Below are 15,910 nucleotides of genomic sequence, written 5' to 3' on the forward strand. Positions count from 1 at the left end.
TATCTGTTTGTCTGTCTGTCTGTCTATCTGTCTATCTGTCTGTCTTTCTGTCTATCTGTCTGTGGAGGGGGGTGGAGTATAAAATAAGTAGACAAGTAGGTAAAATTTATTTGTATGCTGCTTTTCACAGACACAATGATGATGAATTATGATGTATTATAATATTATTATTATACATCATAAAAAGTGCAAAATTCTACTAAAACACACGGCGGACAGGAAGACTGTGGGAGTCTGACTGGGAAACACTGCATCAACAGTCCTGTAAGATTTTATTTCACAACGTTGTTATGTAACTCTGTTATTTTGACTCTCCACATTGTTAGATTGTGGTTTGTTGTGGTACATTCCAGTTCACCATACTCGGTCGGCTTTACTCATTTCCTCTTAAAGTCTACTTCAAAACAGCAGTCGGCAGTTTTAACTTGGCAACGTGATCAAAACCGAGCAGAAAACCTTCCTCAGATGATCGGCCACTGACTGTGAGGCTGCGTTGTACCTACGCTACAGTGCCGACCTGCTGAAATAATAGGCACACATATTCTCTGCAGGTGTAAGTAGATTATAAAACAGCACATTTGTTATACATCTGTAAGAATCATGACTCTTACTAAAACACGATGCTTATTACAAGTCAAAACTGTAAGAATTATTTTCCTGAGTGATCCTGCACTTCTCTTATGTGACCACTAGAGGGTGCTGCTAGCTCTCTCCTTACCAAACACGCTGCAGAAAATTACTAGAGGGCGCAATTTTATCTTTATCTGAAGTTTATTGGGTTTTACTATATTAAGACAGACCACAAAACCTGCAGATTTGTCTTTATTGAATCTTTTTAAAGGATTAAAGTATGACTGTGATACTGGGGTCCAGGATTGAAGCCATAGGTTGCACATACATACTCATCTGCTTTGTCTCTGAACCAAATCTATGGCTGTATAATGCAGTTTTTTTTTTTTAAACTGTGTGATCACAAGGATCCAGGCCCTGGGATGGACAGAAAGAGCAGGCCAGGCTGTGAAGTCTGCCTCTCCCTGCTGCTGCTTCTCTAAATAAGGGGAGTTAAAAGCACACCGACAGGCCACTAATTAAATAAGTCCAAATTTTCACTGACAGCCTCTGGTTTGTGCCACAGGGCCACATGAGTCAGCGTGCTCTGTGTTCTCAAAGAGCCTGAACAGCCAACTTTGGTTACAAAGCATGATTTTCTGATGAACTCCAGACCCAGAAACACTCACTGGCTGTCAGAATGACCGCAGGCCTTAAAGGTTGAGGCCCAAATTAAGGTCATATCTGAGATATAAACGTGACGAACCTGCACATAAGTCAGAGACGCGCAGAGACTGGGGTTACTACCAAAAAGGGTTCTACTACTGTTACAAACCTGACATCGTAACAACAGCAGCACCCTTTTTGCTGCTATAGAGAACCCTTTTCAAAGTCTTCCATTGATCTGGAGAACCATTTAAACATGCAACGAAACATGCAAATGGTTCTTTGGCTGTTCATGTTTCTATTCTTGTGTTTTGCGTGACGTCACACTGTATAGACGGCGCCATTTTGAGGGCCGAATCAGGGAGTGACTGCGCTGCACGATGCCTTCAATTGGTTGTTTTGTGAGTGATTCACCTGCACGACGCGACAGAACCCGAAAGACTACACAGACCTTTAATTCAGTGTTTTCACTCCAGGCTTGGAGCCGCTGCACTGTATAGTTTAGTGTTTCTCTCTGCTGTTTACACCTCGTTCAGCTCAAGAAGGGATTAATTAGCTAATAATATCAGGTATTTTAACCAGGAAACCACAGTTATGCAGTGCAGGGGTTTCAGGACTGGAGCTGAACTCTGAACTAACTGCACTAGCAAACTTACAGAATCACATCTGTCGAAACACGACGTCGTTTTCCGACCCACGACATTCAGTCTGATATTTAACGCCAAACCACATTTAAATCTCCAGAAACAGAGAGTGAAGTTATACCAGCTGTCTGCAGCTCCGTTAGGGGGGCGACTGTTTACCTCTCGGCTGTTAACATTAGCTAAAGTTATCTAAAGGCCAGCATTGATCACATCTGTGTTAATTAGCTGATGTCGTTTCCCTCCTATGATGACGGAGTGTTTCTCCTCTTTATGCAGCACCATGGGATCCTTTACCCACCCTGACGTGAAGAGCCGGTGGGCTTCTGTGCTTTTAAACGCTGTGAGAGACCCTCCAGAATAGGGAGAGGGGCTGAGTATGAGATCAATACAAATATCAGGAAAACACAAATTCGGTAGCTTTCCGCCAGTTTAAGTGGAACCAGGAGTTCAGGGGAAACTGTATAAGGATCACAGCCCACTTTATCGACTTAGTCAAGGTAACGTTTTTCTCTTTCAGAGTAAGGAGAGTAATTTTAGCCATCTTTGACCTCTAGCTACGTTCATGTGGAGCAGCAAAGCCAGAAATTTGGTCCCAAATATGGCGGCCACAACAGAAAAATCATGTGACTGAAACCCAACACTGTTAGTAATAAAGGTTCTGTGCAGGTACATGTTTCATTCATCAAGGTACAAACAGTGTAAATGTTCCCTTGAAGGTACAACAGTGGTTTAAGGTCTGATTGTGAACCTTAAATAAGTTTTTCCAGGTGAAAAGTTCGTATTTGTACCTTTTCATAACCGAATGTTTTAAAATCTGTCTATCTATCTATCTATCTATCTATCTATCTATCTGTCTGTCTGTCTGTATGTATGTCTGACTATCTATCTGTCTATCTGCTTGTCTGTCTATCTATCTGTCTATCTATCTATCTATCTATCTATATATCTATCCATCTACACTGTGTAGATAACTGTAACAGCTCAAACAGAAAACGGTTATAAAATATCAATAAAATATTTAGATAGTAAGCAATAAGAAAATGAAAATTATACTAGAATAGAAAAGTAAAGGAATTAACATCAAATAAAACAGTTGCAAAAAAAATAAAATTTGATCTGTGTAATTTTCTTATATGATTCTAAATTAATACTTACAATTTCTTGTATTACTGTTAAGCTTTATCACCTGTCTGTAAAGTCCTTCAGCTGCTATATAAATAAAAATGATTATTTCAGTCGGGACGCTGCAGGATTCTCTTTAATTTAGTACTGCATTCAAATCTATCCAGTTATCCGTCAAATATCACCACTTAAAATCAATATTGTTTTTGTTTTGTTAATTTTTTATCGATTGGGCCAGAACACCTCACACACGCGCACACACGCACACACACACACACACACACACACAGACACATACATACATACACACACACACGCACACACACACACACACACACACACACACAGACACATACATACATACACACACACACACACGCACACACACACACACACACACACACACGCACACACACACACACACACACACACACAGACACACACACACAGACACACACGCACACACACACATACACACACACACACACACACTGCCCCCTTCATTAGTCCTAGTTTTTTTGGACATTCATAGTCAAACAGCCTCATTTCCTGTGTTCGGTGTTTACAAGAGCGCTTAACAAAAACGCTCCCTTCCTAAGGAGACACCTGTCGTGCTTCACAACCTCCTCTGCATTTTCTCTCCCTCTATCTCTCTCTCTCTCTCTCTTTCTCTCACTCCCACGCTCTGCATGCCCAGCCGTGCTCATAAACTCCCCCGTCCTGCACTAATGCTAATCAAGTGAACAGCAGGCTGGAGCTGAAGTGGCGAGATTCAGCTGAAGCGGCTCTGCTAGCCAAAGTGGAGCTCGCACAGCTTGCTTCAAACGAACACAGAGGTTCGCCTGCCAACGCGAGGCCGTGTGAATGAGAACGAGGCCTGTGTGTGTGTGTGTGATATGTGCTGATCTAGGATCAATTGACCTATCAATACTCAATACAGACTCAGTTTATATCACAATACCTACATTTAGAGTCGGTTATTCATTCAACCTAATGAGAAACTGTAGAACAGACTCAGTTTATACCAAAATACCTACATTTAGAGTCAGTTATTCATTCAGCCTAATGAGAAACTGTAGAACAGACTCAGTTTATATCACAATACCTACATTTAGAGTCGGTTATTCATTCAGCCTAATGAGAAACTGTAGAACAGACTCAGTTTATATCACAATACCTACATTTAGAGTCTGTTATTCATTCAGCCTAATGAGAAACTGTAGAACAGACTCAGTTTATACCACAATACCTACATTTAGAGTCAGTTATTCATTCAGCCTAATGAGAAACTGTAGAACAGACTCAGTTTATATCACAATACCTACATTTAGAGTCTGTTATTCATTCAGCCTAATGAGAAACTGTAGAACAGACTCAGTTTATATCACAATACCTACATTTAGAGTCAGTTATTCATTCAGCCTAATGAGAAACTGTAGAACAGACTCAGTTTATATCACAATACCTACATTTAGAGTCAGTTATTCATTCAGCCTAATGAGAAACTGTAGAACAGACTCAGTTTATATCACAATACCTACATTTAGAGTCGGTTATTCATTCAGCCTAATGAGAAACTGTAGAACAGACTCAGTTTATATCACAATACCTACATTTAGAGTCGGTTATTCATTCAGCCTAACGAGAAACTGTAGAACAGACTCAGTTTATATCACAATACCTACATTTAGAGTCAGTTATTCATTCAGCCTAATGAGAAACTGTAGAACAGACTCAGTTTATATCATAGAAACACGAGACTCATCATTATGCAGCAAATCTGAGCTCCAAACTTTTCTACCCTCTTAAAAAAGATGGTTCTTCAAGGGTTCTTTGGTAAAGACAGTGGTTGTATATAGAACCACAGACAATTAAAAGAACTATTTGCATGCTTAATCGGTTCTCTGTGTGGTGAAATCGTTCTTCAGATTGATAGAGAATGTGTTGTATGGTTTTATTTTGCACCAAAAAAGGTTCTGCTATTGTTACAAGCTTGACATTGCAGCAATAGAAGAACCCTTTTAGGTGCTATGTAGAACCCTTTTCAAAAGGGTTCTATATAGAACCATATACAACACATTCTTCATCAATCTGAAGAACGATTTCATGCAAATGGTTCTTTGAGTGTCCATGGTTCCATATAGAACCACTGTCTTTACTAAAGAACCCTTGAAGAACCATCTTTTTTAAGAGTGTAGAGAAGTCACCTGTTTTTTTTTTCTCCTTCTCTGTTTCTGACAGCAATATATCAATATATTGACATAGTATTTTGAAATATTTTTGACATACTATGTTGAAATAGGGAGATAATAAATAACAAGAAAGTGAGTAATTATTTTAGGCATAATACGTAATTATTACGAGATACTAAGTCATTATTTCGACATGGTAAATCAATATTTTTTGAGAAAATTAATAATTAATTTGACATATTAATTCATTATGAGATACTAAGCCATTATTTTTGACATATTAAATCAATATAATTAGACAATAGGTCACATTTTTGACAAATTAAGTCACTGTGAGATACTAAACCATTATTTCGACATAGTAAATCAATATTTTGAGATACTAAGTCAATTTTTTTAGATACTGCTGCAAAAAAAACTAGGAAGGAGAAAAGAAGTAGAACTGAACTCTTTAGGTTTGGGATTTTTACAACATGCTGTAAACACTGTCCATCCTTGCAGGAGCAGCTACAACTGAAAGCATCTGTGGGCGGAGCATGGACAGGCCAATGATAGCTGTGTTTATAACTGCATTATCATAATGTGGAGGAGCCATGCTGATCCTGGGTCAGTGATTCAGTCTGACCTGTTTTGTCTGGGCTTTAATGTCTGTTCAGGAGGAGCTTTGAGTCTTAGAGTATTTTTACCTCACACAGTCGGAGCTGATCTGCTGTAATTGACAGGAAACACACACACACACACACACACACACAAACAGAAACACACACACCTGACCTTGCAAATGACACTGTACACAACACACCACCTCAACCACCTCAACTTAAGCGAAGCAGATATGAATTCACATTATTTCATGATATTTTCCACTATGCTAACAATACCAGTACCATGATATACAATATAATAATTATTGCTATTATTTGTGCTAAGCATAACCCTCTGCACTAGTATGTAATGTCATGTTCTATGCGTGGTAAAAGAGTGGAAAAGGGAACCAATGCCACATCACAAAGTAACCATCTGCACCAACACTGCAGATTATTTTGTAAATGTTTAAATTATTAATTATGTGTCCAAAAGTTTGTAGACACAGTTTTGCTCATCCAACGTTTCTTTTGAACTGAAGGGTATTAATAGTGAGTTTGTCCCCCTTTGCTGCAGTAACAGCCTCTACTCTTCTGGGAAGGCTTTACACTAGATGTTGGAACATTGCTGTGAGGATTTGATTGAGCATTAGTGAGGTCAGGTACTGATGCTGGATGGTCAGTTCTGGATCACTCCAACTCATCCCAAAGGTACTGGTTGGATCTCCATCACTCCAGAGAACACAGTTCCACTGCTCCACAGCCCAATGCTGGTGGGCTTTATACCCCTCTAGCCCACACTTCTTTGATGAATGAGATGAATTTAGAAGGTTTGTTATGACGTTTGTTATGATGCTGACGTTTCACTTGTTTGTGGGGCAGTTTATTCTCTTTATTTATATGAAAGGATGTCACAATGATATTCACTCATATGCCTCCCTGACTCAAATGTACTCTTTCTGAATACAAAGTATCTATACGCTAAGTCCCATGGAACTTATATTATATTAAACATATTTGATATTAAAGCTACACTATGCACGTTTTGGGGATTTGGAGACCTCTCTGGTGAAAACGTGTAACTGCACCTAACGTGTAGAAGAATATTTTGCAGCGTGCGTTGAGCTTCGGACCCCTTCCCCAAATGGATGAATCTGATGATTGAATGAACTCAGAACTCAGTCTGAACTTGGTGAAGGAGCGTCTTCTGAGGATGTGAGTGAATCATCTACTATTGTCATCAGATCTTTATCAGTATAATGTTGATTCAGAGATCGCTTGAAACCTAAACATCGAGCCGGACCTTCTTTTTGAGCTTGTACGTGTGACGTTAATATGTAAAGATATACGCTGTGGTGTAAAAAACTCCCGACCCGACACCTCTTGACTTTTAAATGATTATTTCAGACTTTACAGGGCGACTCACCATATTTTAGCCTGTTTTTATTCTCCTCACTCAGTAATGACACTTTATCTGTTTTAACAAAACAAACTTACAGCTTTAAGATTGAATAATAAATGTTTATCAGTTTGATTTAAAAAATGAGAAATTTAATAAAACACATCACACCTATCTGAGAACTTAACCCCTTAAATCCCAGGCTTATTATGCTCTAAGGCTTATTATTCAGTAACTATGCGGGATTCAATGCAAACTAGCTGAGTTATTCTTAGCTTTTAGAAGTTTCTAATAAAACGTTGGCCATTTAATGAGTTAATATTCTAATCAGCATGCTTGATTGACATCCCTCTAGCCAACACTTTCAATCTACTCCACTGAAACAGAACCAAACAGAGCAGCGCAAATAAGAAAAAAGAGAAATGAAATGGTCTGCAGACGGGTTGTGTTGGAGACCCCTGCTGTGTCTATGTCTCACTAACATTATCCAGCTTTAATGTATCTTCAAGAAGGTCAGGTTCTCATTCACTTTCCTGCCAAATGTTAACATGGTTGGACGAACAGACGAACTGTCAGAGAGGCAGACAGTTTGTTAGCTCTGTTATACCTGCCAGGTTAGCTTTCGCTTGGTTGTTAGCTTCTGCTTGGTAAGTTTCTCTGATTCAAGCAAATTTTCTTGAGAAATGCAGTCGTTTATTGGATGCTGGAAGGTTTTTCATTGAAAATATTTAGTACATGCATGCAAGATTAATCTAATTGGATAGAAAACAGGGATTAAGGTCCTTAATGACACTTTCCCTATGCACTTTAGACTGTGAACACTGCTAATACTCATAGTTATGTTTATATTCATTGTGTTGTAACTACCTCATACCTGCTCTCATGTAAATACAAGAAATCTGTCTTATATGCTATGTAAATATGCAATAGACATACTTTTATTCCAACTCTCTCATAGTTTACTTAATTTATGTTTGTTTTTCTATTTCTACTTAATTTATGTCTGTTTTTATTCCTGTTTTATATCTGCCTATTATATCGCTGTTGTCGGAAGAAAACCTTGTATCTCCATTTTTTGATGTTTTTCAGTTTTTGACATATTTCCTGTTGCCCTTTACATTGTGTGTAAATTTCATGATGATTGGAACAAAAGAAATGTGTGGGGGGTGAACAGAGTGAAGACACTGAAACTGGGTTATTTTATGTGTTCTTCACAGAAAATGAACAAAGGCCAAGAAATCTGAGGTTGAAATTATAAAACATCGCATCATATTTTCTTTTGGTAAACACTGAAAATGGTTCCCACCGACCTAAACAACACACAAGGGTTAATTTACAACTTTTTTTATTTACAAGCCAAATTTTAGTGGCTTATAAAATATATGTCCACCTGCTGTCCACCTAATTACACCCCTCCTGTTAAAATACAAAAAAAATGTTGCAGGAAAAACAGCAGTTTACTCTATTACACATATGTAATTACACCATTCAGTAATTAATATGTTGTTACACTACGCAGTTGTGATTGTCAAGACACATTTGTGTAATTACATGAGTAAAAACTGAAGCAGATACATGTGTATTTACACAAGCTGTACTGCTGTAATCCATCTGTAACAGTGAATACATCATCATTACCTTACACAGTTGTTGCATGTGTCGTTAATGTGTAACTACACGGTTATTACAGATGCTCAATATAAAGTGGGACCGAAAGAGCCATAAAACGGAAAATGAAAAGGTGCACTATTAATGACTTACATTAATAACAATAAACTCAACTCCCCACACCTGCACACAGGCAGTTAATGCAGTGTCTGATGCTAAAGGCTATCATTAGCCGATGTGTACGTAGAACGTCTGTGCTTTAGAGAGAGAGGAGAGTTTGGGGGGGGTGGGGTATATAAGCTGGGCAATTAGGAAAAGCAATCTGCAATATCTACTCCCTGGGGTAGACAGACAGAGAGAGAGAGAGAGAGAGAGAGAGAGAGAGAGAGAGAAAAAGAGAGAGAGAGAGCGTCTGTCTCTTTAAGTCGGGTGAGAGACAGAGAGAGAGAGAGAGAGAGAGAGAGAGGGATTGTGTGTGTGGTGAATCTGTCTCTTTAAGTGGAGGTAGAGAGTCAGTGCATGCGAGGGGGAGGGGGGGCATGTGTTTGGCTGCGTTGGAACAGTCCTCCTGTAATGAGCAGATTTGAGAGACACCACAGAGAGAGAGGGAGAGAGAGAGAGAGAGAGAGAGAGAGAGAGAGAGAGAGAGAGCGCACGGACAGAAGAGGGGGAATAAGACGACAGCGCAGGGAAAAAAGAGATAAGCAGCGATACATGAAAACCAGGCGAGGATCGGAGAGGGGGGGACGGGCTAAAACCAGAGCGACGAATCCAGATCCCTCGCCGATGCACAGACGGAGGCACGGGATTCTGATGTCGACCTAAAAGAGCGCAGAGGAGGAGGAGGAGGAGGAGGAGGAGAGGAACGAGGGAGAAGAGAGAGAGAGAAGACAGAGAGAGAGAGCGAGAAGAAGAACGGATTTATATCATATCGTTGGATCGCTGGCTGTTTCCATCAGGAGACTGCATCAGGCAGATCTCTCGCTCGATCACGCTCTCAGTGGGGTGTTTTTTTCTCTCTCTCTCTCTCCGTCAGCATCCGTTTGCGTCTGCAGCATGTTGGGGAGGCGGGAGGAGGAGGGGGTTGGCTCCTGCCAGAAGAGCCGTGATGTTTGTAGAGGCGTGAACGCAGCCTGAACGCTGCCTGAGCAAATCTCCGGGCGGAATCGCAGGTTTCTAGGTGGGGCCCGGAGGCTCTGAGAGCGTACCTGTTTTTGGATTGGGCCGAAAGCTCCGCGGCGCGCCGGTGTGTCGCCCGGAGAAGACGCATGGCTGCTGCAGGGCCTTCCTCCGTCTCCAAGAGGCGGCCGCAGGAGACCGGCTCAGGAATGAATAACAAGCAGCGCTCTGGGAGAAGGATGGTGTGAGGAAGCGTGTGTTGATCCTCCTGGGTCTCTGCTGCCCTGGAACCTTCTCTTTCTTTCTTTTAGCCTCTTTTTTGTGAGGTTCTTCTACTTGTTTTCTGCAACTGTTGGACGGGAGCGTCGCTTTCAGCCTCTTCCTTCTTTCTCCCCCCTCCTGACACCCCCCCAAATCCTCGACTACCTCCCCTGAGTACCTGGAACCCCATCCAGATCCCTCAGAACCTCCAGTTTCTTTCTTTAGCATCTCTTTTGAGGTTCTCTGCAACTGTTGGACAGCAGATTTTGTTTCAGTGTCTTCCTTCTTTCTGCCCCCCTCCATCCTCCACCATCCAGATCCCTGTAGAACCTTCTGTTCCTTTCTTTAGGTCTCTTTTTTGAGGTTCTTCTTCTTGTTTTCTGTAGCTGTTGAGCAGGAGCTTTCTTTCTTTTAAGCACCCCAGACTCCCCACCCACCCCGACCACCATCCCAGTCTGTTTTCTTTCATTCTTTCACCCTCTTTTTTCTTTCTCTTCTTTTTAAGCTTTGGGTATATTTCGGTTTCTTGTGGTTGTTTTCTGCAGAAGTGTTTGTTGCAGTCTTCCTCACTCCTACCCCTCCCAAACCCAGCCCCCCCCTCCACCACTACCTGGACCCTACCCCCCCAACTCTTTCCAATTCAATTTGTTTTGCACTTTTCTCCCTCTCTTTTCTTTTCGTTTTGAGGTTTGGGGTATTTGCCAAAACCTATTTCATGCATGTCCACTGGGGGCAGGTTCAACTTTGATGATGGGGGGTCCTACTGCGGAGGGTGGGAGGAAGGCAAGGCCCACGGCCACGGCATCTGCACGGGCCCCAAAGGCCAGGGGGAGTACGCCGGCTCCTGGAGCCACGGCTTCGAGGTGCTGGGCGTCTACACCTGGCCCAGCGGCAACACCTACCAGGGCACGTGGGCGCAGGGCAAGCGCCACGGCATCGGCCTGGAGAACAAGGGCAAGTGGGTGTACAAGGGCGAGTGGACGCATGGATTTAAGGGGCGATACGGGGTCCGGGAGAGCACGGGGGCCAGCGGGAAATACGAGGGGACCTGGAATAATGGGCTGCAGGACGGATACGGCACGGAGACCTACTCGGATGGAGGTAAATGCTCCTAAATGGTTCCTAAATGGTTCCTGGCTTGGGAATAGGGTCCTTGGAAGAACGTTTGATTGTTATGAAATGTTTACATGATGTGAAGGTTCTGAATTATTCTTCAAAGAGCCACCCTTTGAAATGTTCTCTATGGTGGTTAGAAGAACACAGGTTTGGTTCTTCTTCTCCTCAGTTTAGCTCCAGCAGCACACCTGATTTAACATAATGAGGGCTTATTACCCCAAACAGGTATCATATGGACACTACAGATCCTGGGCTGATCCAGGAGAGGTTCTGTATGTGTTTTTCCAAGTTTCATATACTATGTTACATGCAAAAGCACACTTACTGCCCAGATACACAGTTTTAAAGAATGTTCTAAGGAGGCCTAAGGTTGTGTAGTACTGTACACATCTCATTAGGTTGCTTGCTGTGGGATCGGATCAGATCACAATGGTCCATGATGGTCTAAGAGACTAAGAGAGTGGAGATGATGTACTATTTTGTTTCCATTTCAAACAAATACAAATCTACACAACAGATCTACGAGTCACCCACCGATCTCTCTGCTCCCTGAGAACACATTTGCCTGTGCTTATCTTCAAGTAAGCTGTTTTTTCTGATCTCCACATGCTGTGAGGGGAGATAAATTTGGAGGCCCATATTAAGGCCATCCGGACCGGGCAGCCAACTAGCCAGAGAGAGAGAGTGAGAGAGAGAGAGAGAGAGAGAGAGAGTCAGAAAAAGGAAGAAATAGAGGGAGATGAGGAGAGACAGAAAGAGAGTGAGAGAAGAAGGAAGAAAGAAAAGAGAGAAAGAGATAGAGAGAGAGAGGGAAGAAAGACGAAGGAAGAAAGAAAAGAGAGAGAAGAGAGACAGGATGAGATTGAGAGAGAAGGAGGGAGGGAGAGAGAAGAGAGGACAAGAAATAGAATGAGAAGAAAGAATTAGGGAAGGAAAAAGAAGAGAGAGAGAGAGAGAGAGAGAATTGGAAAAAGGACAAAATACAGGGAGATGAAGAGAGACAGAGAGAGTGAGAGAAGAAGGGAGACAGAAGAGAGACAGGAACAGATTGAGAGAAGAATGGAGGGAGAGAGAATAGAGAGAGAGAAGAAAGAGAGAGAGGGAAAGAGAAAGAAGAGACAGAGAAAGAGAGAGAAAGTGTGAGAAGAGAGACTGAAAGAGAGAGAGAGAGAGAGAGAGAGAATTGGGAAAAGGACAAAATAGAGGGAGATGAAGAGCGACAGTGAAAGAAGAAGAAAGAAGAAGGCAAAAAGAAAAGAGAGAGGCAAGAGAGCCAGAGAAGAGAGCAAGAAACAGAGAGAGAAGAAAGAGAGAGAGGGAAAGAGAAAGAAGAGCGAGAGAGAGAGTGAGAGAGAGAGATCCATTTCAGGTCATCTGCAGCTCTTCAGAAACACAAACACATCCGTTTGATCAGTCCACCGCACTGAACAGGTCAGTCAGAACCCACACGTTTCAAAGCGGTATCAGACGCGGCCGAGTCGAGGCGCAGCGCTGACCCCAGAGCAGTGAGGTGAGGATAAAGTGACAGGGATTGATGAGCGTGAGAGCGGAGTCAGGATTAGAGGCCCATTTAGTCGTAACAAGCAAATCTACCACAGGCCTAAGTTTACGTAACACAAACAGCAGGACCTTACACAACGCCTGCAGCCAAACGCTGGACACGCACACCGCCGCCGTGCCACACTGAGACACATTCACTCAGAGAAACGCTCTGTCAGGACTCGTTCACGAGGCACTGCTGGTCTCAAATCAGCCGGACTTGTTTTAGCAGGGAAGTGACGCTGAACAGCTCACTAGGACAGGTTTTGGATGAATATGTATAAAAATATTTAACTTTATTCATCTGGCAGCACCGTAATTCACTTTTCCCCTGAGGGAAAAATATTTTTGTGGTTTTGTGAAGCAAAAAGAGTCATAATTCATTTCTACATCACCACTTCCCAACCTCTTTCTATCCCTTAGTCCAGGGGTCGCAACCCAAATGTTACGAAGAGCCTTTTTGTCCTTTAAACAAAACTCAACCCAACTTGGGAGCCACAATATTTTATGTCCATTTTACCATCTTGGCTATAAATATGTCTCAGTATGTGCTGATGTAGTAGTATAGGCTAAAAAACATGAACGAAAAAGCAGACTTAGTTTGCTCTGCTTTAAGCTTTAGCTCAGCTATAGTCGCTTTTCTCACATCTCCAGCAGGAAACTTTTCCTCAAAAGTGAAACAGTTTCTTGTAAAATGTCTCTCAAAATTCAGTTTTTATGAGGCTGAAGTCGCTTCTCATTCTCCAGCTTCTTGTTCGAATTTACCCGTTCCACCTTAAATGGGGCCTGATGTGCCGGAGTATAACTGCTTCACCATTTAAGGTGGAACGGGAAATTTGAACAAGAAGCTGGTGAATGAGAAGCGACTTCAGCTTCGTGACTTTTTAGTGTTTGTCAGTTTCTCACTGCAGATTAAACGTATCAGGAAACCAGCTGGAGTGATTATAAATGCAAATAAGTCCATTAGTCTCCAAATTATCGATGTCTGTCTCAAATCTCTGTGGTAAATATAATATATGGTTAATATAGTCACTTTCAGGACAAAACCTTATGTCTCAAATTATGTTTTTTTTGTTTGTTTTTGTTTGTTTTTTGGAAATGGTCCAAAATTACTTGGAAAAAAGTGGTTTGATTAACTTCCAATCACAGTTAAGTACATTTTGGTCACACTTTACTTGAACCCTGCTACATAACACCATCACAAACATGTTAAGGAAGATGTCATATGGTGTCATGAGTTGTCATGACCGAATATGTCCAGCAATATAACAGTGTCATGTTATTATTACCGATAACTGTCTTGACGAATATCATAACGTTTGATGTTATCACATCTTATGTCACATGCTATTTTTTGCTAACTGCACTCAAGTTAGCGACTACGATGTTAATCATTATCAACTCACGACAGCATTATGACATGTAATGACATCATATGTCAACGTTATGTAGCAGAGTAGAATAGCAAAGTATTACTGGAGTCACAAGGACCAGACTATGATGATAATATATATGATGATGCGTATAGGACATATTATTACATACATTATTACATATCGGCCCTTACAGTTGTGTTTGTTTGCTTATTTTTGAAGAAACAGACAAATTCAGCAGAGAATAAGTTGTATAAAGCTGTACCTGCACTTAGCAACAGCAAAGCAAACAACAAAGTCTCTCTCTCTCTCTCTCTCTCTCTCTCTCTCTCTCTCTCTCTCTCTCTCTCTCTGAGCGTGTGTCATTACAGTAGGTTGCTGTGGAAACCCACGCAGACTCCTGCAGCAGGTCAGAGTGTCACAGGGGACGTGATGCTCCTCGCTCTGATTGGCTCGCACACTCTGCTAATGGTGTTTACTTACTTGGCCCTAATCTGCAAGGCTTAATCACAACCATAGGAGAGAGAGACAGAGAGAGACAGAGAGAGAGAGAGAGAGAGAGAGAGAGTGAGAGAGAGCATAGAAAGGTTACAGTGGCAGTATCATCTCTCATCAAACAGTGTCAGTGCACTGTAAGCAGCAGTTCATTCATAATATAACCAGCACAAAAAACTCCACCGCCAGGCCTCCAACACGCTCAGCAGTCACTTGGGTTCTTCCACTGTTGTGACGGGAACTCTGTGACTGTATCCGTGCAGAATAAAAACAGCAGCAGTCTGAATTTTATCTGTACTTTTGTCCATGTTTACCTTACCATATGTCATTCAGTGTCAGAAACCACATAGGCAAGCAGGGTCATGGAAAGTGGGGGTGCTGAGGGGGCTGCAGCACACCCAGATTTCAGGATTGTTTGTCTGCAACTGATAAAAACAGTAACGGAAAAATAACAAGTTATTTTGAGCGTAGCAAAGAGCCATGTGGGCTTTCTGTAGGGTGAAGCATTAGGGTGGTTGCATTTTTACCTTGTAGTATTTATCTTTAAAGAGTAACTCCACCCTAAGACCTTTTTTTTATCATTAACAGCTGAAATGCGCTGCTCTGTACTAATAAAATATACCAGCAATGCTTAAAATGTGAACAAACTACTCCGAATACAACCGAAACCCCTCCCAGTACAACTAAAACCCCTTCCATTACAACCAAACTCCACCAGTACAACCAAACTCCCCCAGTACAACCGAAACCCCTCCCAGTACAACTAAAACCCTTCATCATAACTAAACTCCCTCCAGTACAACCAAAACCCCTCCCAGTACAACCAAAACCCCTTCCATTACAACCAAACTCCCCCCAGTACAACCAAACTCCCCCAGTACAACCGAAACCCCTCCCAGTACAACTAAAACCCCTTCCATTACAACCAAACTCCCTCCAGTACAACCAAAACCCCTCCCAGTACAACTAAAACCCCTTCCATTACAACCAAACTCCCCCCTGTACAACCAAAACCCCTCCCAGTACAACTAAAACCCCTTCCATTAAAACCAAACTCCACCCAGTACCACCGAAACTCCTCTCAGTACAACTGAAACTCCTCCCAGCACAACCAAAACCCCTCCCCATGCAGTGCAGCACTGGGTGCATGATCTGTGTCTGTGAGGAAGGTATTCATGAAGGACACACTCGGTTGAGGTCCAGACAAAACGAAATGCTTAATAGCAACATGGACAGACGCTAC

General features: G+C 41.9%; 1 protein-coding gene across 1 annotated transcript in view; it reads left to right on the forward strand.

The window, feature by feature from the left end:
* The first annotated feature begins 10,745 nt into the window (after positions 1-10,745).
* The window catches only part of LOC118806545 (junctophilin-3-like), a 57,492-nt gene continuing 52,327 nt past the window's right edge, over positions 10,746-15,910 (forward strand). The window contains exon 1 of the mRNA XM_036567978.1: positions 10,746-11,245. Coding sequence (XP_036423871.1) covers positions 10,864-11,245 — 382 coding nt within the window. The 5' untranslated portion in view covers positions 10,746-10,863. The remainder of the gene's footprint in view (positions 11,246-15,910) is intronic.

Source organism: Colossoma macropomum, unplaced genomic scaffold (genome assembly GCF_904425465.1).
Source record: "Colossoma macropomum unplaced genomic scaffold, Colossoma_macropomum, whole genome shotgun sequence".
Lineage (NCBI taxonomy): Eukaryota > Metazoa > Chordata > Actinopteri > Characiformes > Serrasalmidae > Colossoma > Colossoma macropomum.